The following is a 25,219-nucleotide window of genomic DNA, read 5'->3' on the forward strand; positions in this document are numbered from 1 at the left end:
AAGAGAAGCCACTGCAAGGAGAAGCCCGCGCACCGCAACAAAGAGTAGCCCTCACTTGCCACAACTAGAGAAAGCCTGTGCGCAGCTAGGGTGTATGTTAGAGGGTGATCATAATGGTAGACCATGAAATCTAGGCTGGGTAAGGAGCTGTAAAGGGAGATTATGAGAGGGAGTGAAAGACAGTGGAAAGGAGGTAGGATGTAATGGATTGTGGGCTCTGATAGGGTTGAGTAATTGTTGAAGTGAGAATCCTAAAGGGAGTGAGTGGAAACAAGAGGTGTTGGTCAGAGATTAGATGATTAAATTGGTATTAGAGCAGAGGTATCGTTATTGTTAATGGCAAAGTTTAGGTTATGACCATGAGAGTACTATTGCCTGGTGAATAGCTGTAGAAAAATTTCACAACCTCTCCAAGCCTTACTTTTTCTCCTCTGCAAAATGGGGATAATGCCTACTTTACAAAGTTGTCATGAGGATTAAATGATATGACAGATGTAAAATACATGACATAGTGCCTAGCATGAGATAGGTTCTTAAAAGAATTTTCTTCTTTTCTTATATAATTTTGAGCCTCATTTCCTGACCTGAGCAGAATAAGAAGATACCATAAATGCTTGATACATTTCCTTATGTTTCAAAATTATATATATGAAGCCTAGTGAAATAAAATTTTTAGAAAATCACTCTATAACCCATTATTATTTTTTCCTAATTGGAATGAAAAACACCACTGCCATTGGAACTACCACTATTGTGTTAACAAGAAGTACTTCTATTTCTTCTACAATTCTGTGACTATTACTATTTATTCATTTAAAAGAATCTGTGTGGCAAGAATTTTCACATCATTTTTATTTAATTGTTAAAACAGCCCTGTGAGGTGCATGGTGCTGGTATTTTTGTTATTTTTCCATTTGCCAGTTGAGGAAATGAAAGTATAGTGAGGTGTGCTACATACGATTATATTGGTTAAACTAGAACTTGAACCCAGGTATTCTGACTGACTGGTAACCGAATTTCGTGAGTTTCATGGTGTGTCATTGTTGTGAATATGTTTGCCTGCTATTTATTTGTCTGCTAGTCTCTAAAGATCTCTTTTTAAACTCTGTAATGAAAGGATTTTTCTTTTTATTGTACAGTCCTCATAATTTATACATTAATTCATTTTTTTTTCATTCAACACATACTGATTATAACCTTTCTAATGGTTAGGCCATGTGCTAGGCCCTAGAAATAGCAATACAATTGTGAGAAAGACATGTACCCTTTATGAAATTTTTACTATAGTGAGAGGGACAAACATTAACAATTAACATAAAAATATTTATAATTGAAGGAATAGTGCTAGAACCATGTGAACAAATAACAGGGAGGGACTTGATTGAGTCTGTGCATTCGCTTGGTGGTGATCCTGAGACCTCCCTGAGGAAGTTACATTTAAGTTGAGGTTTGAAGGATGAGCAGCAGTCAGCTAGATGAAGAGGTAAAAGGAAAAGGGTGCTACCTAAGGGGCGAGCATAGTTTCCTCCTTATTCCCCTCCTCTGTCCTTCCTTCTTTCCTTTATTCCTTCCTTCCTTCGGATTACAATTTATACTTGCCCTTGCTCATTTTCATTATGATTTAAAAATGTATTTTAAGTATAAATTAATAATTGCAAAACGTAGTACTGAATTTTTCTCTCGGTGCATTCTCTGAGAAAATCAATTATCTGGACTGCTTAGGAGGTTCTGTGGTGAGTTTACATTCTAGATTCCATTGGTAGTCATGCAGTAAGGTCATGGAGGACATTAATTTTGCTGGGTTTTTTTTTCCAGTTTTATTGAAAAATAATTGACATACATCACTGTATAAGTTTGAGGTGTACAACATGATGGTTTGATTTACATATATTGATTAAATTATTACCACAATAGGTTTAGTTAACATTTATTACTCGTATTCATTTTGCTCTTCTTAAGCCCATCATTGCTTTTATGCTGACAGTTTTTGCTGGCACAACACACTGACTCTTTTCCAAAGGGAAAATAATATACCTCTGCTTAAATAAGTGAATATTTCCATCGAAACTGATGTATTTGGTGTATTACAAACTACTAATCCATTACACAAACTATTTATTCCCTTGGTTGAGAAGTACAGTTTCAAGTTTTTTTTAGTTCCAAGTAGGATGGAGACCCAGGCAAATTTTCTTTTTCTTGTTTTCACACTGTCATCCATTGACCCACAGCTAGCATTTTATGTTACACATGGTCCCATACATTGCTATAGTAGGAAATCCACGTGACACAAGAAGGGAAATCTTAGGAGATGGTTATTATAATCTATCAGTGCAAGTATCTCTTTTTAACAAGGTACCATTCATTGTTATGGTAAGTTATAAAATATGTTTATAACTAGTTTAGGAGCATATTGGGACTGACTAAGGCATTTAGCAAAGCAGAAGAGAAGGTTTGAAAAGGAAGTTGGCTACAGAAAGCAAAGGATGAATAATTCTTTGACTTAACCAAAAGATTTCTGAGAGCACATTTATCAAGCAAAGGTATGGAACTTGCTTGGAATGACTCCTGGCTGCAACGTGATGCTGGCGAAGCATTATTACAACAGAGAAACAGATGTAGAGCAATGATACCATAGACTTCTTTTCTCTAACAAATAGACTTCTCAAGAACATAAGCGGTTGTTCATGATTTTTTTCCAGCACATCAATTTATGTAAGAGAGCAATATAATATAGTTGAAAGAAAATGTACTTTAGAGGTATTCGTCTGTATCTCAGTATTGCCACACTCTACTGTGATCTAGAGTGATCCTCTAAATCAGCGGTCCCCACCCCCATCACCGGGCCGCTCAGCAGGAGGTGAGCGGCGGGCTGGCGAGCTAGCAGAGCTTCATCTGCTGCTCCCCATCGCTCACATTACCACCTGAACCATTGCTCGCCTTACTGTCTAAACCATAGTTCCCCCTCTCGCCCCCCGTCTGTGGAAAAATTGTCTTCCATGAAACCAGTCCCTGGTGCCAAAAGGGTTGGGGACTACTGCTCTAAATCTGAGCCTCAGTTACCTCATCTGTAAAATCAGGAAAATAGCATAATGAAATAATGAAACTTGATATTCATAATGACACTCCTGAAACGGTGAAAGGCCTGGAAAGTCTGAAGTAGTCACTAATTTTTATAGTGTTAGCTTTGTCTAGAATTGTAATCCTCGTATCACTTTACTCCAATATCAAGAATAGCTAATGAATCAAAATAGCCCATTGTCAAGCTATAGAGGAATAGAGTGTATTCCAAGTTTCTACTTGTTATATATGCTAAAAATACTACTACCTATGAACCAGTATAAATACACTTTAAACTATAAAGAAAACATTCATTTTGTTTGTCAGTGCTAGCCAGTGAGCAAAAGGTTAGGCAACTTATTCTTCCTTTCCTCTGCCTAATACTTTTCTGTCCCTCTTTGAATTTAGGAGCATGTATCCTGTTTGGAAATCTTTTCTCGAGGGAACAATGCAGGTAGCCCAGTCTCGGATCAATATATGTGAAAACTATAAAAACTTCATTTCTGAGCCTGCAAGGACAGTGAAAAGCCTAAAAGAACAGCAACTAAAAAGGGTATCGTTTCTAATTTGTTCTTTTCTTGTATGCATTTTAATATCTCACTGCTACATTTATTATCTGCAAGATTATGTTAAATTGCATTGTACACTTTGAGTTTTTCTATATGGTTCAAATGTTTCTGATTTTAACATGGATTTTCTGATTTCAACATGTTCCTTCTAACTACTGTATTTTATTAACTGACAAAGGTGAGTGTAATTTGAATCTGTGGACATTCTGAAAGCTCAGTAAACACAAATATTTTTCAGCTTAACTCAAGTAAATAGATTTACTTAGTTTGGTGTATATTAAAATAGTTACAATGTTGTTAATCCGACTAAGTCTTGAGAAAATTGGTCTTAGTTTCAACTTGACCCATTTTGCATAATAATTTAAAGGAAGTTGACACATTGTTACTGAGTCTAAGCTCGCTCTGTTGGCTACACGCACTACAGGCCAGTAAGGAATGGCGACTTTATTCGGAAAGCTGGCAGACTGAGAAGATGGCTGACTAATGTCTCAAAATAACCATCTTATCAGGGTCTGGATACCACTTTCTTTTATAGAACAGAAAGGGGGAAGAGGTGAGGAAGTAAAGTAAAAAGTGGTGTTAGTTTTGCCTGGCTTGGCCAGCATTGGGGAGGGGATGGGTTAATTTCTTCTTTTCTGAAGCCACTCACAGGTGGGCTGGGTCAGATAGTCTCCTTGTGAGCTGAACAAAGGCACTTTAGTTTAACTTTCTGGCAGAGGGGCAGGGTTCCCTGAGGCAGGCCATTATGTATGATTATAATAACAAAAGCAACGAAAAGCATAGGTTAAAGTCAAAGAAACAGATCCAACATGGAGTCAAAATTGGCTCTTCCCTGTTACCATATCTTGACCATATATAGCAAACTTATTACCAAAAATGGTTTACTCTAAAGTTTAGCTATATAGGTTACATAAAAGTTTTTAAATAGATCTGTTTCTTTGTACAGAATTTTTAAATTCATAGAAAAAATCGTTATTAAATGTGATTTTTATGAAAAGCTTGCTATTGAAAGTAGGTGATTGAATTGTGTCCTTTTAGGAAAGGACACAGTTTTACAAAATTAGAGATTATCATGATGCCTAATAAGCAATTAAATTTTTCTTATGGAAGTATTAATACTTTAGAAAATATTAAAGTGGTTATTTAAGAAAATAACATTTTGCAAGCCATCCATTGTTTTGATTCTAATTGTCCTTTGGATTATCACTACTTTTTTACAAACAAAAACAAAAAAAACTAATCTTCCTTGTTTGCCAAAGATGATTTTAGTAGCATGAAATCAATATGTTAAATGTATCTCTTTCAAGCACTCACGTAATATCAGTGGGTTTTAACATTTTTGTATAAGAATGCGTCAGTTTTATCTTTGCTCAAAATTATCTCTTTCAAAACAAACATAGCGAATAAACTACGTGACCACTGACCGAACATTGCTTTCTAATGGAAGAAAAAGCTGTGTGTGTGTGTGTGTGTGTGTGTGTGTGTGTGTGTGTGTCTGTCCATCAGTGCCTGCAGAGAGAGGGTGGGAGACAGAGGTAGAGAGTTGATACTACTCCTTCCTAACTGGGAGGAAATACGATGTTTCAAATAGCCAGTGCATTCACCAAATGTAATTGAGTTATTGGAAGTTCTACATTTCTCAGTATAGAAATTTTTTTTTTTTTTTGGTTGCACCATGTGGCATGTGGGATTTTAGCTCCCCAACCGGGGATCAAACCCATACCCCCTACATTGGAAGGGCGGAATCTTAATCACTGGACCACGAGGGAAGTCCCAATATCAGAATATTTTGAAAGAGTTAAAACCATTTGTGCTCTTCTCTGACCTGAATTTAACTAACATTCCTGGGCAAAGAATGTTAAGAATGTTTGGTGAGCTTTGACAAGTCCTCATATCTGTGAATTAACTTATATTATAGCTGATAATAATGGTGTTTGTTTAAGCAGTTGTTAAACACTAAGTACATATTGAGCATACCTGTCAGGACTCTGAAATGACAAATGACAGAAACTTACTTCAAACTGGCTTAAGCCAAGAAGAGGATGTATAACTAAACATTTCAGCATGGATGGAATGCAGGCAGGGGTGGATCCAGGTCCTCAAATGATGACATTAGAATTCAGTCTTTCTTCCCATCCATTAGCTCTGCTTTCCCCAGTGGCTTCATTCTTTAGCAGCTCTCTCTATGTGGTGCCCTGCAAAGTGCCAGATTTACAAATATCAAAGCTAGCAATCCTACATTTTCCACTTTCCCCAAAGTTCTAACAAAACTACCAGAATTAAGGCTCATCAACTTATCTTGGGTTACAGAGGTTACAGTCTTCATGCAAACTACATGGACTAAAAATGGGAAAAGATGATTCACCAAAGGAAAATTGAGATAGGTTCCCAATGGAGCAAGAAAAGCAACACATAGCCACAACTATTGGCTTCTCTAGTTGTACTTCCCAAACTTTACAACAAATTGACTCCACATAGGATCAGAAATCATCTATTTTTCTTCCTGTACTTCTCCAACCCTTCCTTCCCATGCTTTTTTTTTTTTTTGCCTATATTTGGATAATCTTGTATTTTATTTTCTTCTTTTTTATTTTAGTGTGATAAGAACACTTAACATGAGATCTACCCTCTTAACAGATTTTTAAAGTGTACAATACAGTATTTTTGTACAGGTGATCTCTAGAACTTGCTCATTTTGTGTAACTGAAATTTTGTACCTGTTGGTTAACAGCTCCCTCCTTCCTTTTTTTCCAATCCCTGACAACCACAATTCTATTCTTTGCGTCCATGAGTTTGATTATTTTAGATATTTCATGTAAGTGGGATCATGCAATATTTGTCCTTTTGTGACTGACTTATTTCATTTAGCATAATGTCCTCCAGGTTCATTGATGTTGTTGCATGGATGCATGCATAGGATTTCCTTCTTTTTTAAGGCTGAATAATATTCCATTGTATATATATACCACATTTTTTAATACATTCATGCATTGATGCACATTTTGGTTGTTTCCATATTTTGACTTTTGTGAATAGTGTTGCAGTGAACATGGGAATGCTAATATCTCTTTGAGATCCTGATTTTACTTCTTTTGGATAAATACCTAGAAGTAGGATTGCTGGATCATATGGTAGTTCTTTTTTAATTTTTTGAGGAACCGCCATACTGTTTTCCATAACAGCTGCACCATTTTGCATTCCCACCAACAATGCACTACAGTTCCAGTTTCCCTACAACCTTGTCAGTGTTATCATTTGTTTTTTTGGTAATAACCATTCTAACAGGTGTGAGGTAATATCTCATTGTGGTTTTGATTTGCAATTTCCCTGGTGATTAGTAACATTGAGTAATGTTACACTTTTTGTTATCAATTTTCCTCCACTATTAGCTTTTTAATTTTATAATCTTGTTATTCTTTTAGTAATTAACTTAGAGATTCCAGTATGCCTTTCTGACTTACTATAATTTACTATGAATTGGCACTTTTACTGCTCTCCAAACTTTACTCTAAATTAACTTATTAAAGTCTAATGTGAATTAGTATTTTACCACCTCATGAACAATATAAAAATGTTTTAATAGTATAATTCCATTTACCTCCCCGTTATGACTTTTGTGCTGTTAGGCCTTTTGACTCTGTCCATGTCTTTTGTACCCTTTCTGCGTTTTCTGTATTAATACCCTTTTTTCTCTCTGCACTTCAGTCTGAACATTTTCCACTGATATCTTGCAGCTAATTAACACTCTTTTCTATTTCTTTTTTTCTTTTAATTTGTTTTGATTGATTGATTGAAGTAGAGTTGATTTACAATATTTTGTTAGTTTCAGGTATACAGCAAAGTGATTCAGTTTTATATGTTTTTTAAGATTATTTTCCATTATGAGTTTTACAAAATATTGAATATAGTTCCCTATGCTATCCAGTAAATCCTTGTTACTTAACCACTTTATATATAATAGTTTGCATCTGTTAATCCCATACTCCTAATTTATCCCTTCTCCCCTCCCTTTTCTCTTTGGTAACCATAAGTTTGCTTTCTATATCTGTGAGTCTGTTTCTTTTTGTATATAGATTCATTTGTATTATTTTTTGGATTTCACGTATAAGTGATATCATACAATATTTGTCTTTCTCTGTCTGGCTTACTTCACTTAGGATGGTATTCTCTAGGTCCATCCATGTTGCTGCAAATGGCAATATTTCATTTTTTTATGGCTAAATTATATTTCATTGTGTGTGTGTATGCCACATCTTTTTAAAAATTTTTTTTATTGGAATATAATTGATTTAGTTTCTGCTGTACAGCAAAGTGAGTCAGTTATACATACACGAATAACCACTCTTTTTTAGATTCTATTCCCATATAGGTCATTACAGAGTGTTGAATAAAGTTCCCTGTGCATGCCACATCTTCTTAACCCAATTGTCTGTTGATGGGCACTTGGGTTGTTTTTGTGCCTTGCCTATTATATATAGTTCTACTATGCTGTTCTGCTATTTTTTTTTTTTTTTGTGGTATGTGTCCCTCTCACTGTTGTGGCCTCTCCCGTTGTGGAGCACAGGCTCCGGACGCGCAGGCTCAGCGACCGTGGCTCACGGTCCTAGCCGCTCTGCGGCATGCGGGATCTTCCCAGACCAGGGCACGAACCCACGTCCCCTGCATCAGCAGGCAGACTCTCAACCACTGCGCCACCAGGGAAGCCCTGTTCTGCTATTTTTAATTTGCTTTTAAAACTTATCTTTTGGAATCTCTATATTTTTCAGTTCTGAAATTTTTATTTGATTTTAAAAAAATGGAGTCCATGTTTCTGGTGCAGTTCTCCATGTTTTTTCTTTATCCTCTTAAATGTGTCACTCCTAATCTCTGTTTCATAATTCCACTATCTGAATCACTATAGGTCTCTTTTTATCATTTACTGTTTCTTTGTTTGTTTTTGGTTATTTGGGTCTACTGGTTTAGTAGGCCTTACAGTCCTGGACATTGTGGGTAAAAATTATAGAGGCTCTGGAAGATGTTTTCTATTTCCAAAGAGAGTTAAGTTTTCTAGCAGGCAGATAGAGTACTATCAGATCACCTTGATTGTGTTAGGGTCTAGTTTTAGGCTTTTTAGTCTGGTCTATTTCACTTATGTCCTTATTCCTGGGGTCTTACCTGAAAGTATGGGGTGCTTATCAAAGCCTTTCTACTTTGACAAGACTTGAACCCCAACCTTTGTCTTCTCAACATCATGTAGCTTCTCTGACCCCTCTGTTCACTGCTCAGCTCATTAGCCTTTCAGCTACTGTTCTTTCCTGAATTTCTTGGAATTTCACTACACATATGCCATTTAGAAGTCAACTGATGACTCTGGGAAATTGCATGCAGATTTTTGGATTTGCTTCTCTGTAGTACCCTTCTTTCCAGGTCTAGCCTCTCAAGTTCCTGCTCTTGGGGCATCCACAAACTCCAACCTGTGTTTCCACAGTCTAGTAAAAAACCACTTTGTGTTTATATCCTACATCTCTGTGCCATGATTCAACAATTGCCCTAAGAAGAAAAGTCAAGGTGAATGTAGAGCTTACCTAGCTGTGCTCTGTTCTTCCAGATATCACAGTCCCTAAAGTCCAGCATGTATTGCTATTGTTTAATGCTGGCTATTTCTAAAAATCTCTTTTGTCTAACTTTTACAGTTTCTAGACTATAGGAAGATAGTCTAAAACAACTTGTTCTGTCATGATCACAACCAATTTTGACTTAAAATTCTCCTTCAGTAACATTTTTTAATTGAGGTATAATATTTATAATATAAAATTTTACAATATATATAAAATTTATAATAAGTTTGAGGTGTACAACATAACGATTCAAAATTTTTCTAGATTATATTCCATTTATAGTTATTATAAAGTACTGGCTATATTCCCTACACTGTACAATATATCCTTATTGCTTATTTATTTTATACATTGTTGTTTGTACCTCTTAATTCCATACCCCCTCTCTTGCCCCTGCCCCCTTCTCTCTCCCCACTGGTAACCAACAGTTTGTTCTTTATATCTGTGAGTCTGTTTCTTTTTTATTGTATTCACTAGTTTGTTTTATTTTTTAGATCATACATATAAATGTTAACATACAGTTTTTGTCTTTCTCTGTCTGACATTTCACTAAGCATAATACCCTCTAAGTCCATCCATGTTGTTGCAGATGGCAAATTTTCATTTTTAATGGCTGAGTAGTATTCCATTGTGTGTGTGTGGCATGTGTGTGTGTGTGTATATATATATATATATACCACATCTTCTTTACCCATTCATCTGTTGATGGACACTTAGGTTACTTCCATATCTTGGCTATTGTAGATAATGCTACTATGAACATTGAGGTGCATGTATCTTTTTGAATTAGTGTTTTCATTTTCTTTGGACATATACCCAAGAGTGGAATTGCTGGATCGTATGGTAGTTCTATTTTTAGTTTTTTGAGGAACCTTTATACTGTTTGCCACAGTGGCTGCACCAGTTTACATTCCCAGCAACAGAGTACAGGGTTCCCTTTTCTCCACATCCTTGCCAACATTTGTTATTTGTGGTAATTTTGGTGATAGTTGTTCTAACAGGTGTGAAGTCATATCTCATTGTGGTTTTGATTTGCATTTTTCTGATGACTAGTGATTTTGAATATCTTTTCATGTGCCTGTTGGCCATCTGTATATCTTCTTTGGAAAATTGTCTATTCACATCTTCTGCCCATTTTTGTAATCAGGTTGTTTGTTTTTTTGATATTGAGTTGTATGAATTGTTTATATATTTGGATTTTAACCCCTCTGTAAATTTTTTTTGAAGTCTTTGTTGAATTTGTTACAATATTGCTTCTGTTTTATGTTTTGGTTTTTTGGTCTCAAGGCATGTGGGATCTAACTCCCCCTCCAGGGATTGAACCCACACCCCCTGCATTGGAAGGTGAAGTCTTAACCACTGGATCACCAAGGAAGTCCCCCGTCTGTAACATTTTAATGGTCATGTTCTTTTTAAATTTTTCTCTACTTCATCAGTTTTCTTTTATAATACTTGGGGATAATTTCAGATACAATTATAAAGTGTCTGACCGTTGTGAAGATTATAATGAGAATTATATCATGACTTTTTCTAAATCACTTTCTGTATGCTGACATTTGCTTATAAATCAAAACAAGAGCCACAATAATCTATGGCTTTTAAAAAATTTAATCTATTCTCTTTTTTTAAATTGAGTTAAAATTGACATATTTCAGGTGTACAATGTAATCATTTGATATCTGTGTATATTGCAAAATGATCACCTCAATAAGTCTAGTTAACATTTGTCATTCTTATATTAAACTAGCTATGCTTTTATTCATATCTTTCTCATTTATACTAGAGTTTACCTTCCTTGAAATAATTGGGATTCACATTTGTATGATACTTTAGAGTTTGTAAACTGCTACCATATCCATTACAGTCTCATTTGATTTTCATGACAACCTGTTAGATATGTAAATATTATTATTTTTCAAATGATGAAACTGAGGCTAAGAATGTTAGAGAGACTTAGGTAGTAAATTATTGAGCAGGAACTTGAATATACTACTTCCTAATTCCAAATTGTATTCAATCCTTTAAAAATACTTGGAGTTTAATGTTTAAATAGGCTTACAGAAAAATATATGCAACTTCTTCACCTCAGTAGACTATTTATAGATGTTCCCTACTCCTTTACCTAATTAGTTTTTACAGTAGTTGTAATTAGTACATGGATAATTTGTTTTAGGATATCCTGTTTTCTGCATCCTCTATTTCCTAATTAATTGTTAATGTTTCTATACAAGCTTTATGTTTATTATTTTTTACTTCTGAATAAATTTTTCATTTACTCTGCTTTATTTAGTCATTCCTCTGTTTTATTACCACTAAGGTAATAAAAGTTAACTTTTTTAAAAGTTCTTTTCTTTTCTTTTCTTTTTGGCCGCACAGTGTGGCATTTGGGATCTTAGTTCCCTAACCAGGGATTGAGCCTGCACCCCCTGCAGCTGAAGCACAGAGTCTTAACCACTGGACCACTGGGGAAGTCCCAAAAGTTATTTTCTTAGGATGAATTTCCAGGACAGGACTGCTCGGTCAGAGGATGTACTAGTTTGTAGGCCTTCAGTGTAGTGGTCCAAGTTACTTTTATTTTTATTCCTGTCTTCAAGTTATTAGCAAGTCTATCTATCCTAGTATCTGTCATACTCAGGAATCATACTTTTAATTTCTTCACTAGGATCCTGAATTTTAATATCCAAGTTTGTCATTTTGTATGATCCCTTAGCCCTAATGTACACTTACACATTCATTTCTCTGTCTGCTCAGTGCTGATAACTCTTGGGAAAGAGCTGGACATATATCACATCAAGGCTTTTCTTAACATAGTTATTATTAAGCTTGTTTTTAAGTATATGGCTTAATCCACCTCAGAAAATTGGATTTCTACAGAAGAAACTTATTTTAAAAGTTGGAAAGGAAGTCCTGTTCCTTTGCAAATTAAGTTTGATGACTTTTATTTAATAAATATTTTTGATATTTTGTTATGTGCAGGCATTTTCCTTTCAAGAAGAACCCAGCTTACTCTCACTTGAAACAGTTCACCTGGGTGATGGAAACATTTGGTTGTCGTTTTAATGAATGCTAGGGAAGAAGGGATCACAAGAGATCTCTTCAGTGTGCACACAGGCTATCTCTAATACTGTTTGATAAACAGTATCTTAGAAACTTACGTAAAGGGAAAAAGCAAGTAGGAATAGAATCAACCAGATTTTTCTGATGAGATTTTTGAGAAATCCTTCTAAAGATATGAACTGTCACAAAATTCATCTGATATTGTGGCACATATAGAAAGTAATTTAATTTAATAACCTTTTATAAATGAAAATGAATTAAGTAATCTCTATAAGATGTTTGGTTACCCGAGACTAAGGAGAAATGTCCTTTAAAGTGTAGGGATGTAAGGAGTGAGTGACTATGTGTTTGTGTTTCTGTGTGTGTGTGCACACACGCATGTGTGCATGCATACGTGCTCATGTACAGGTACCCATGGTGTTCACTTTGTGTGAATGTACTGAGATCCTACCCACATGGTTTGCAGTCCTCAGGAGAACCTTTGACCAACTGTGTTTCATTTCCTCTCAAAATATTCCAATTAGCAGACCCTTTCAGTGCTTAATATCACCCTGGCACCCTTGGGCTTCCCTTCACTGATTAGTTTTCTGAGGCCAAGTTTCATTGTTTTAGATGAATATTTTGGATGTAGATACCTTACACCTGACTCCTCTTTTAAATAATCCATCTCATTTGCCCATTAAACACAGTTGTGTTTTTTCAGACCATGCCCCAGTTCCTAGTTATTAATATCTAATTGTAGCCATGGAGCATTCTTTCAGCTCTTCACACATGCAAACATGGCATTATTGGGATGTTTAGCACTTCTCTATGGGAGTGTCAGGTTGTCACAGTATTATTTAGTAAATAAGAGATTTGTTTATGATAAGGACTATTAAAGATTTGTCGCAAGATAAAGGCTTACTATTTTAGTATGTCTATATAATGAAACATTATTCAGCCATAAAAAGGCATGAAGCATTAGTACATGGTACAACATAGATGAACCCTGAAAACATTATGCAAAGTGAAAAAAGTAAGATGTATAAGGCTATGTATTATATGATTCCATTTAAACAAAATGTCTGGAATAGGAAACTTATGAAGACAGAAAGTAGATTAGTGGTTGCCAGGGGCTAGCGGGTAGGTGGAAATGGGAGTGACTGCTAATGGGCATGGAGTTTCTTTTTAGGGTGGGTTATGGTTGTACAACCTCGTGAATATCCTAAAAACCACTGGGGTCTGTGAGTTACATGTCAGTTCTTTTAAAGCTTACTATTTTAAGATAAAGTAACTCTGTGTGAAACCTTAAAAACATGGTTATCACAAAACTAGGGTAAATACTATAATGGATTACATGGTAAATTCACTGTATGACTTTGGGTAAGTTGTTTAACCTCTTTAAGTCTGTTTCTTCATCTTAAAATTGGACTAATACGAATACTTTTATCACAGAGTTGTTTTGAGGACTAAGTGTGATGTAATACCTATAAAGTGCTGGACATAGTGTATTGTGCTTGTGCAGTACACATAGGGAGTCTTCTTAAATGTAACTAAACATTCAGACTCATGAGTATCTTAGGCCACACCTGGCATGAGGTTTACTTAGAAGGACATTAGGACAGGGAACACAGTTAAGCAGCAGGGCGGCATCCTGCATTAGTAGAATTAGTTCTCCCACCAGTTTATGCTTCAGTCTACATAGCTAATCAGAGTTATTCTGTTTGGTCCCCAGGTGACAGGTCTGGGACAAGGAAATGAGACTCACATGTGCAGGGGTAGCCACAGACTCTATAAAGGAGAGGAAAACCTTTTATTACAGCTCTATAGACAAAGCTTCCAAGGTCCCTGCAAGGGACATGTCCAGATACAGGAACCACCATACTCACAGAAGCCAAGACTTCTCCATCAAATATTTGTAGTTCATTTGTAGTTTCTCCCAAGTTGATGCAATTTACCCTTCAGGTAAATTCATATTTATACGTAGTGTTGCTGAATAACCCAGTTGACGTTGTGTCTTAGTCAGGTTTCTGTTGAAACACAGACCTTGGAAGTTAAGGGTCCAGTTTTCATGCAGCGGGGAAAGAGGTGTTTTTTTGTTTTGTCTTGTTTTACCCTTTATTCACAGCCTGACACTTATTAAGTGCTCAGTAAATGTACCCATAGGGAACCTTCCGGATCTCTCACTTCCTGTAAAGTAGTGAAACTCTAGCCTATATGTCACATGTCTAAGTTTATTTGTGCTTTATCCTTGCTTTTCTGATGTCCTTGTTCTGTTCCACACTGCTCACCCTGGCAAAATAGTCCCTTACTTACCAATGTCTCTTCCTGCTTTGCTGTGTTTTTTCAGTCTCCACCATGCACTGACGATGCTATTCCAGGCTCAGAAGTTTTTCAGTGGGGGCTGCCCTGAACTGGCCTCAGACTGGTGAAACTTCTCAGTGGTTTGTTTCAAACTGGGGAAAATAATTCCCCCTTTGGATATCCAGAAGGGTCCCAAAGCAGTGTTACTTTGGCCCCATTGTGTTATAAGAGTTTATTTGTTAAGTATTTCTTTGAGTTATTATGTCTGTCTCTTCTCCTAGAATCTGTATGTGTATCCAAAGAGTTGAGTTGGGGATAGTTTTGAGTAATAATTGTTATGTGGTACCCAGGTTTCTTGCTTCTCTCCTTCATCTTGGGCTTATCCTGTCAGACTTCTCAGATCTCTTATTTATTTATATTTTTGGCTGCATTGAGTCTTCGTTTCTGCGCTCAGGCTTACTCTAGTTGTGTGGAGTGGGGGCTACTCTTCGTTGCAGTGCGCTGGCTTCTCACTGGGGTCGTTTCACTTGTTGCGGACCACAGGCTCTAGGCACGTGGGCTTCAGTAGTTGTGGCACGTGGGCTCAGTAGTTGTGGCTCGCAGGCTCAGTAGTTGTGGCTCGCAGGCTCTAGAGCACAGGCTCAGTAGCTGTGGCACATGGGCTTAGTTGCTCCGTGGCCAGACTTCTCAGATTTCAATCCTCCTTTCCCAGAAGTGAATCCTTCAGTACCCTTTGTACCATCAGTTCCCCAAACATACAGAGAAACTTTATTAATATTATGAAGATTACAGAATTGCTTTAATCTTTTGCCTTTATTGCTATGCTCCAACACTAAGAGCATTTTCACTGTTGCTCTTCTTATGCCTTAGCTTAATGTCAGTTATCAGCAGCACTCAGAGGTTATTTCTCAAAGCAGAGTTGTTAAGCAAACTGTGACACTATTTGATACATTACTTGAGATGGAAGTACCAACTGTTCACTGTATTTCAGTTTGCAATTTGAAGGGTACTAAAAGTGCTGGTTCTTCTCCTGGGTTTCCATCCTGAGGGCATAGTGCATAGTTCTTAGGACAAACTCATTTTCTGTAAGCCTGAAGACTAAAATCATAATAATTGCACTTTGTATTTTACAGTGTGTGGACCAGTTGACAAAGATCCAAACTGAATTGCAAGAGACAGTGAAAGATTTAGCTAAAGGCAAAAAGAAGTACTTTGAGACTGAACAGATGGCTCATGCAGTACGAGAGAAAGCTGACATCGAGGCAAAGTATGTGTTTTAGCATTTCTGAAAAAGTGATTATACAAATAAATGTTATTTTTGCCAGTACTTTGTTTTCTGTTAATACAGGGCATAGAGTCATTCTTAGGTTATATTGGTTTCATTGGACCTGTAAATGTTACATACTATAGATCAAATTTTCTTTTATATTAGTTGACTTTTATTTAAATTAATATAAGCAAAATGGGAATATTTGATCAGTGAGTTTTCACATTAAATTGAATTTTGAAAAGGAAAGAAGACAAATGAACATGGTATTGGAAGCTTAGCAGAAGTCTGGTTAAAGTTGCTATGGTGTCTAAATATCAGCGTTTTAGAGCCTCAGTTTTCTCATGCCAGAGTAAATCAGTTGTAGTCGAAAATCCTTGATCCTCAGTATGCCTTTGAAGGACTATGGACGCATCAAGTGAGTAAGACCACTGACTTCAGTATAGAAACCCTGCCCCAGAATTTCTCTTATATGAAGTTCTAACGTATATAATTTTTAATGTATGCTTTAGGAACTGTGTGTGAATTTTCCTTTCAATATATGTAAATTAAAAGTCCTTTATTTTGAGAATAATTAGGAAAAGAAGGAACTGGCAGTTTATAACAGAAAGAAATGCGAAGCTAGCAGTAGAGATTTTTGCAATGACAACTTGAGGAAAGATTAAAATTTTTTAAGAAAAAATAAACCTGTGTTATAGAATGGGATTCTGAAGATGTCTCTGAGGAAAGGTGAGACTCCCATTCGGTGAGCTCACTGATGGAAAATGTAGGAGTTTGAACACCTAGTCATGAAATCAGAAAGGCTATGAACAGTTGTACAGACTAGGAAGGAGTCAGGGTTGTCTTTCTAATATACTTTTTTATCTGCAGGAAATTAAGCAATCTCATAGGCATCTTGTGAAAATTTAGGGGCTCCTGGAAAGTTTATTTTGTCCCAAGGGATGGTAAATGAATACTCATAAAGTGCTTAATGTTACTGGAAAACATATTTAATATTTCCCTAACTTAGTTTATGATCTTTATTATTTTATTTTTATAAGCATACAAATATTTCCTGTACTTTCATAGAGTCAGTGAACCCATCTTCCCAATTAGACCTGAAGTTTTTAGATTAGGTGCCTTCGGTTAGGAATATCCTTTCATGGTGGTTCTTAAGAACTTGTTTTTTAAAATGCTCAGGGATTCTAGAACAGAGAATTGACAGATTTGTAGAGCATATATAAATACCTATGTTAGCCAAGGTCCACAGGGTGAAAATGAGGATAATTGTGGGGCTGTTCCTGAGAAGTGTGGATTTGACACGATCTAATTCACAGGTGCTGATAACAAGAAACTGCCTTCTAATATAGCCCAGATTCAAAGGGGATACAACAAATTAGACATTTAATTCAATGTGTAACTTTTATGGAAAATTAATTGTACAACAGAGAGAGAAATGCCTCTTTATCTTAATTCACTCACTAAGTGTTTATTGAGTGATTACTCTATATTGGGTACTATGGATACAGAGATGAGGCAGATAAGTTTTGCCCTCAAGAAGTTTAAGGCCTAGAATTAAAAACAAACATGTTTTAAAGTAGATTTATGGTTTGTTTATTCACAGTAAACTTAAAGAAGTTAAGTACCCAAAGTTACTCACCTAGTAATTAATTTATTTTAGTAGTTGTGTGAAAACACTTTTATGTAAGCATAGAAAATAGATTAATTTTGCCTAATGCAAAAGGAAACCTTTACAGAAAAAAGTGATGTTTGGACACAGTTCTGAAGAATGGTTTTTCTAAGTAGAGATGAGGGCTCCCCTGGTGGCGCAGTGGTTGGGAGTCCGCCTGCCGATGTAGGAGACACGGGTTCGTGGCCCCGTCCGGGAAGATCCCACATGCCACGGAGCGGCTGGGCCCGTGAGCCATGGCCGCTGAGCCTGCGCGTCCGGAGCCTGTGCTCGGCAACGGGAGAGGCCACAGCAGTGGGAGGCCCACGTACCGCAAAAAAAAAAAAAAAAAAAAGTTTGTAGCTAAGTAGAGATGAGAAGGAAGATCAGGAAGGGGAATGAAAACTGGGCTGTATATATTTGGTTGACCAAAAAGTTCCTTCGGGTTTTTCCGTAAGATGTTACGGAAAAACCCAACCGAACATTTTGGCCAACCCAATAGTTTTGCTAGATGATTTGACAGATACAGATGTGTACATTAGGAGAGAGCATAGAAGGAAGGATACAGTTTGAAGGGATGGCTGAGTTCCACGTTGAATATGTGTGTTCTGATAAATATGTGGGACCGTGGGGTGAATATATTTGGTAGAGGGTTATATATCTGACTCTCAGATGAGAATTGGGCCTGAAGATCTTGCTTTGGGGGTCAGTTGCATATCAGATGATAGTTAAAGGGATGAAAGAAATCATATATAAAATGAGATGAGAAGTTGAGTTTGGAAACCTAAGGAACATTAACATTTGGAAGGTAGGTGAGGAAGAGGAGTATGTAGTATGGTTCATTGTATATATTTTATTTGCTCTAGATAATAATCTTTGAGGACAGGAACTGTAATATTTTACCTGTTACTAGTACCTTCTTTATTACCACAAAAGGATTGTATGAGGATTAGAAAATGAAGTAGAAACCAGAGACTTGAATCCTTATATTGGAAAATCCAGATGCAACTCAGACTATTTAGATAATGGCTACAAAAAAAGTCGAAATGAGTATACCCCAAACACAGTCTTTCTTAACCCTGAACAGGCGCTCTCAAATTTTAAAGTCTGTGGCCTTTGCTTTTCTAGATCAAAATGAATAGGAATCTGATTAATAAAAACAAAGAAAACCCCCATCAAATATGAATATGGCAAGGTAGAAAAATAACAGGAGTCTCTTAGACCCAGCTTTTTTTTTAGTAGTGGAGTAGTTGGAATGCATGTTTGTACGTACGTCCTTGAATGTTTCTCTCTTGCTAGAAAGTTGAGAGGCTGCTTTTTCTGTCCTCAATTTGCTCTGCAGAGACTGGCTTGCTCTGTTTTCCAATACCAAACGGTCTGCAACTTTATTTCATATTATGGCATAGCTTCCAGCACATTCATTGACTTTTCCCATAGCAATCACCATGACACTGCAGTCAAGACAAACATTGCAGCTTCAGAAATTACTGGTTGTGGGGAATGTTGGTTGTTCCTTAGCATTTTTCTCCTTATGGTTCTCTCTAGTTGTTTGCATAAAGCCAAGATATTTTAATTACTGATTGTTTTATTATGGTTCCTCTCCCATGCTGAGAGGGATTGAGGGAAATAAGGACACAGGAAAAGAGAAGGTTAAATAGAACAAAATCATATTAGGGCAGAAAGTCCAAGGGCTTTATCTCTATGTTCTGAATACTATAGATATGTTAAGAGTGGAGGGAGCACATAGGCAGGCACCCAAACAAGAAGAACTTTTAATGGGAGATGTGATGGAATTAAGGTCTTTGTAGAGCCTGGTCAGTATCATACAGTAGATTGCATTCCTGGCACTGGCACATTCATGGCACATTCCTGGCACATGGCCCTGAAAGCCTGCTAAGCTTTGTCTCCATAGGTTGGTTATCCATGGGCTTCTTTAAGCTTCCTTGCGGAAACTAAAGTATGTGCAATTGTATGATACTGGGAATAATCTATAGTTTGATGACTCTTGTTTATTAGGAGATACCAACATATTGGATTCATCAAATTGTATTTTTGTCATTCAGGATATTTTTATTTTATTAATCCCACTGTTTTCTGTTTCACCATAATATTAAATTCTTCCTGTAGTAAAATAAAGGAAAATAATCATTGCTTTTGGTTTTCCATTTATTTAGTTCTCTTTTAGAATAGTGTCACGGGGAAAGGTCACTTTTTAAAATATTTAGTAATTATAATATTTAATCATTTTATTATGATGTAATTTGATAATTTTATTAACATACTTTTCTATTTTTATTATAGATCTAAACTTAGTCTTTTTCAATCAAGAATCAGTTTACAGAAGGCAAGTGTAAAGGTGAGTTTTTGAAAAATATATTTCACAATTGAGAAACCTTAGCTTAAAAAAAAAAAAGAGGGCTTCCCTGGTGGCACAGTCGTTGGGAGTCCGCCTGCCGATGCAGGGGGCATGGGTTCGTGCCCCGGTCCGGGAGGATCCCACATGCTGCGGAGCGGCTGGGCCCGTGAGCCATGGCCGCTGGGCCTGTGCGTCCGGAGCCTGTGCTCCGCAGTGGGGAGGCCACAGCGGTGAGAGGCCCGCGTAGTGCAAAAAAAAAAAAAAAAAAGAATTGGGCCTTTTGAGGGTGCAGTTCAATTATTTCCATCTGATTTCCATTTAGAGAAGCATTTTAAAGTCATTAGGGAAGAACTTTTTTTCCCAGTTCTTGAGGGTTTTTCAACTAAGTGTCAGCACTTTGGATACTCCCTGCTTCTCAAGATTGCTTTAGAGATAAGTTTCTATACCTAACCTGCTTAGGTAGCCTGTTGTCTTCAACACTTAGTCCAAGAGACTTTAACAAGTCCATGGGCTTTAGAAAGCTCAGTAAAATCCATTTCACTCAGATTTATACCTCTGAGCAGATATTCTGGGCCAGATGCAAGTGAATTTTTCCTGTGGGATCCTCAAGCTGTAGAATACCTGATAAATAAGCTTAGTGACCTACCTTTGTCTGCCTGGCTCCCAACTAGCATGCATTTCTTTTGGCACATTAGGGGGTGTTGATTTTTTTTCAAACTATTTTCTAACTCCAGCAATTTTACCCAAGTCTTTGAAGATAAGGGACTTACTTAATTTGAGAACCTTTATCTTCCCATCATAATAAAATGAGCAAAACATTATGAAGTTCTCTCAAAAGCTTTGGAAATTCTTAAAGTGTAAATAACAAATATTTGAAAGCACTCTTACTGTGTCAAACAGTTCTAGTCACTGTTTATTTCATTCTTCAATAGTGTTGAAGAATTTTTATATGCATATCAATGTTTCTCCACATGGTCATCTTTACTCTTGTTGGGGAGCCAACTAAGAGTGGTATCCTCATATGTTTTTCAGTACAGTATCAGTTTGCACTGACTTTTTCTTTTCTCTTACTATGTTTTAGTTAAAAGCCCGGCGATCTGAGTGTAATTCCAAAGCTACCCACGCAAGGAATGATTATCTTCTTACATTAGCGGCAGCAAATGCACACCAGGATCGCTACTATCAAACAGATTTAGTTAACATTATGAAGGTAATACAGCCTTAATATCTGTGGTAATATTGTATCATTAAAGACATAACAACTCATGAGTTGACTGTTGGGTGTATGGGATTGAGTCTATACAGTAGCAGCCAGGCTACCTCGCATTTTGTTGGAATATACTTGGTATTGTTTAGGCGACCTCTGTTTCATGTAATCTGAATTAATTTTAGTATAAGGAAATGTTTAAAGCCAAATCATAGTAAAAGATTGTATTATTCCCTAGCAGCAGCAGATATTTACTGTATAGTGGTTATTAATATATGATTATTTTTAAAAGCTTAGCTTTTTAAAATTTTATCATTTTATGCTTAATTGATAGGTAAACTTGTGCATTAATATTTTATGAGGTGCCTGTGTGTAAAACAAGAGAAAATGTAACTCGTAGTTATATGAAAATGTCTCTACCCTGAAATGTAGGGTTACAGTTTCTTGTATGACAAAATTCGATCTTGGTCTTTCTCTGTTTATACACCTATATGTATCTTTAACTTTAACTCAAGTAAAGGACAAAGGGTGGAGGAGCAGAAAACTTTTTTAACGTGCTGCCAGGTTTGCCCTCACTGCTGATAGACAAGTTTTGCTTTGAATTGTATCTCATTCTCTCCTTTTGTCTCAAGGACACAAACTTTTGATTATTCTATCTTTATTTTCAACCCATCCCTCTCAAATGTATTGTTCTTAATGACTGTCCAACCACATTGCTTTCATTGAATTGCTTGCTTTACGAATCAGAGGTGTTGAGAAGGGGGTGCAGCAGGAATGGGCACTCTTTTTTTTCTACAGTGCCTCTGGAAAAGAGATAAACTCTGTCCAGAAACTACGAGTTCTTTCCTTGGAAGTAGAGACAGGACATTTACTGGAAACTTTAAGGAAAAACGGAGGGATGGAGAGAGTAAAACTGAACTAAAAAGTATCCTATTGCAAAATTTTTTATTTCCTTTTTGTTTATCGTCTGAAATCCCCTTTTCCTGGCTTCTATCCTGTTCTGACTTCTGCTGGTTAGGATACAGGTGGTAAGAGAGATAAGGAATTGTTTTGACATCCCAGATGAGAACTCTGCATACATTTTCCCATAAAATGTTGGACCTAAAGGTTTAGACATTTTAGTATCTTATTAGGTGTTAAACAGTGCTTCAGACTTACAAGGACCAACTGGAGACTTGGCCTCCCAGTATAACCTGGTTTCTCTAGGGAAATATATATACTCAGTTTCAAACAACTCCTTTATTAAAAAAGATTTTTAATACAGCTCACATTTAAGTTTGTAATTCCCCATATACCATCTGCTATTACAACAAAGCTGTTAACTATATACTTTCCCCTTTGCATATTTTTAAACGAACACTGTATTAGTTTAAGCATCAGCAAAAATAAAATCTTTATGCTTTTTAAATTGAATCCACAGCCAAAAAAGATCTCTTTCCTAAAACCCTGTGGCCTTTTATAAACCAGGAAAGGTACAGAATTATTTGGGGGATCTACCCCCTGCCAGAATCAAAGAGGAGGTTAATGGGCCTAGCCAGCAATCAGATTATGTATCTTTGAACTTACTTTGAAGTCCTTATGCACCTAGGTATTTGATCATCATTGGATAGGTTATGCTTCAGATTACTCGTTTCATGAAACGTTAGAGGGTACTGAAATGATTAAAAAATATATATAATAGAGGCAGGAGTCCCTCCTGTCCCTTAAAAACAGGAAAATGTATTCTCATTTTTCATGTTGTGTGTGTTAATTCATTTTCTTCCACATGCTTATTCATAGTCTGCAGTATTGGACAACTCCCATTAATCATGCTGTTAGCTATTTAGTAAGTTTCTATCATTGAATTGACAGTGGCCCTTCAGTAGCTGTCTTGGTAAGGTCTATTTTCTGGATTTTTGTTAAAGTTATAATGCCTTAAGTAGAATCTTTTTTAAAAATATTTATATGAATAGCTTGGAAACAGGAGATTTGAGTCATTGATTTCATCATACACATTTAATAGTCACTTAGAGTGTAGTAGCTACTATGCTAGGCTTTGGGAAGAAGCAAAAATGAACAAGACACTCTTATCCTCAAAGAGCTCAGTCTAGTCAAAGAGAGAGATACATAGAAATGATTACAAATTAGAATAATGAAATCACTTACTGCCAGAGGACCATGGTTAGTAGTAATAGCAGCTATCTTTTTTTTTTTTTTTTGATTGCTTGGTATTATCCTGATCACTTTGGGCATATTATCCTTTCTCATTTTCTTCTTTATCCTGGTTAGAGTATATGGTTCATTATTTAAATAACACACTAGCCTATAAATGAAATGAAATGAAATGAAATGAAATGAAATGAAATCCCAGCTCTGGATGAACCACTCTCTCTATATCTGCATCTAAGTAGCCAAGCACTGTTGAAGAAAACTTTTCAACAGAACAGATTCATGATTGTAAATTAATGTGGAACCAGTATCAAATGGACCCTCAACACTGCTCAGATATCCTACTGTATTTCCCTGGTTGACTTTCTCTACTATTTTCAACAATTTTTTCAACTTTTGCCCTTCTCCTCAAATCTGACTTACCCCTTTTCTTTCACACTTAGCAAGTGGTCTTTCTTCCTAATTTACAGAGAAAATAGAAACCATTAAAAGGGAACTCCATTATTGTCCCATTACAGGCTTCATCTGTGTTCAAGACTCTTCCAAAGAGTCGCAATAACTATCTAAAGATGACTGTTTCACTTCAGCTTTGGATCATATCTCATTCCCTCCTGCCTTCTCAGGGATTTATTAAACAATTGATTATTTTTTTCCTTATATTTCTTGGATGTTCTATTCTTACATTAGCAGTTGATAGGATCTTAGTGATGACAGCCTCAGTATGTCTTGTGTTACTGCTCTAATCTGGATTAATTGCCCTCTGTGTCCCGTGTAATGCACTTATTCTGGGACCTTCCTTTGCCTCTCTCCTATGTTGGATCTCCAGCTGTCTGTATCACATCTTTTTTCTTGGTTTACTTTGTTCTTTGGTGGAATACATCCTCCAGTACTTTCTTGAGAGACTGGGCATGGGAGGTAAGTTTTTTGAGATACCGTTTTATAAAGATGTCATTTTTCTGTGCTCATACTTGGGTATAGAATTAAAGGTTAAAAACCATTTTTAGTCAAATGTTGAAGACAATTCTTCGTGTTTTCTTGTTTCCTGTGTTGGTACTGAGAACTCCAAACCATCTGATTCTTCATTCTTCATATCTGATCTAGTGTTTTTTCTTTTTAAAAGCTTATGAAATATTATCAATATGTCCTTTGATTCTTAAATTAATTCTTCCCTTTTGTTTTCTCTTTCTAGAATTCTAATTATTAAGATGTTGGACTTAATTATTCTGGAATTCTAATTATTAAGGACTCCTGGCCTAGTCCTTCAAATTTCTTTTTTCTATTATTGTTATGCTCTACTGTCTGGGAGACCTCTTCAGCTTTATAGCTCAACTCTTTTATTAAGTTTTTAATTTTTTAAACATGGTTTTAATATCCTTTTGTTTCCTGAATGTTCTTTTTTTATAACAGGTTTTTGTGCTTTATCTTCTCTTTTTAATTCTGGTGGTCTCAATAACAGAATTTATTTTAAAATTTTCTTTTCCGTGCATAGTCTCTCTTTTAGCCTGTGGGAAGGACTTGTCAACTTTGAGCTTCACTGTAGGGTGTTCTCCTGGACCATTTGTAGGGGAAACTGTAATGTCAGTATCCTTGTACCTCTCCTCTTGAGTTGGTCAAAACTCCTTTGCTCCCTTCACCATTTCTTCAGATCTCTTTTCTTGTGTTGTTTGCTGAGGAAGACTTCCATGATCTCCTTAACCCAGTTACACTCCCACCCAATATGATGGTCTCATAAAATGGTTTATCTCGTCTTTGAAGTACTTAACATGGTTGTAGTTTTACCTGTATCTGTGTGATTATGTGATAAATGCCTTATCTCCCACCTAACTATACATTCCATGAGGGCAATGATTGTGTCTGTATCACTTGAGACTCCATCCTTGCTACCTAGTACAGTGTTTGATTCCTAATATATGCTAAATGTTTGTAAATTAATACATATTGAAGAATGAATGAATGAATGAGTGAATGAAGAATCAATCTCATTTTAATCCTTGCAGGATGAATCATTCCCATTTTACAAATGAGGAAAC

The 25,219-nt window shown here is 36.2% G+C and overlaps 1 protein-coding gene across 2 annotated transcripts in view; it reads left to right on the forward strand.

Moving 5' to 3' along the window:
- Positions 1–25,219, forward strand: part of FCHSD2 (FCH and double SH3 domains 2) — a gene marked incomplete at both ends in the record, with an annotated part of 298,329 nt that overhangs the window by 130,003 nt on the left and 143,107 nt on the right. For both annotated transcript variants that reach the window (XM_079708869.1, XM_079708870.1), the window contains 4 exons: positions 3,466–3,610; positions 15,697–15,830; positions 19,780–19,834; positions 20,916–21,044. In XM_079708869.1, coding sequence (XP_079564995.1) covers positions 3,466–3,610; positions 15,697–15,830; positions 19,780–19,834; positions 20,916–21,044 — 463 coding nt within the window. The remainder of the gene's footprint in view (positions 1–3,465; positions 3,611–15,696; positions 15,831–19,779; positions 19,835–20,915; positions 21,045–25,219) is intronic.

This window comes from Hyperoodon ampullatus (assembly GCF_949752795.1).
Source record: "Hyperoodon ampullatus genome assembly, chromosome: 7".
Lineage (NCBI taxonomy): Eukaryota > Metazoa > Chordata > Mammalia > Artiodactyla > Ziphiidae > Hyperoodon > Hyperoodon ampullatus.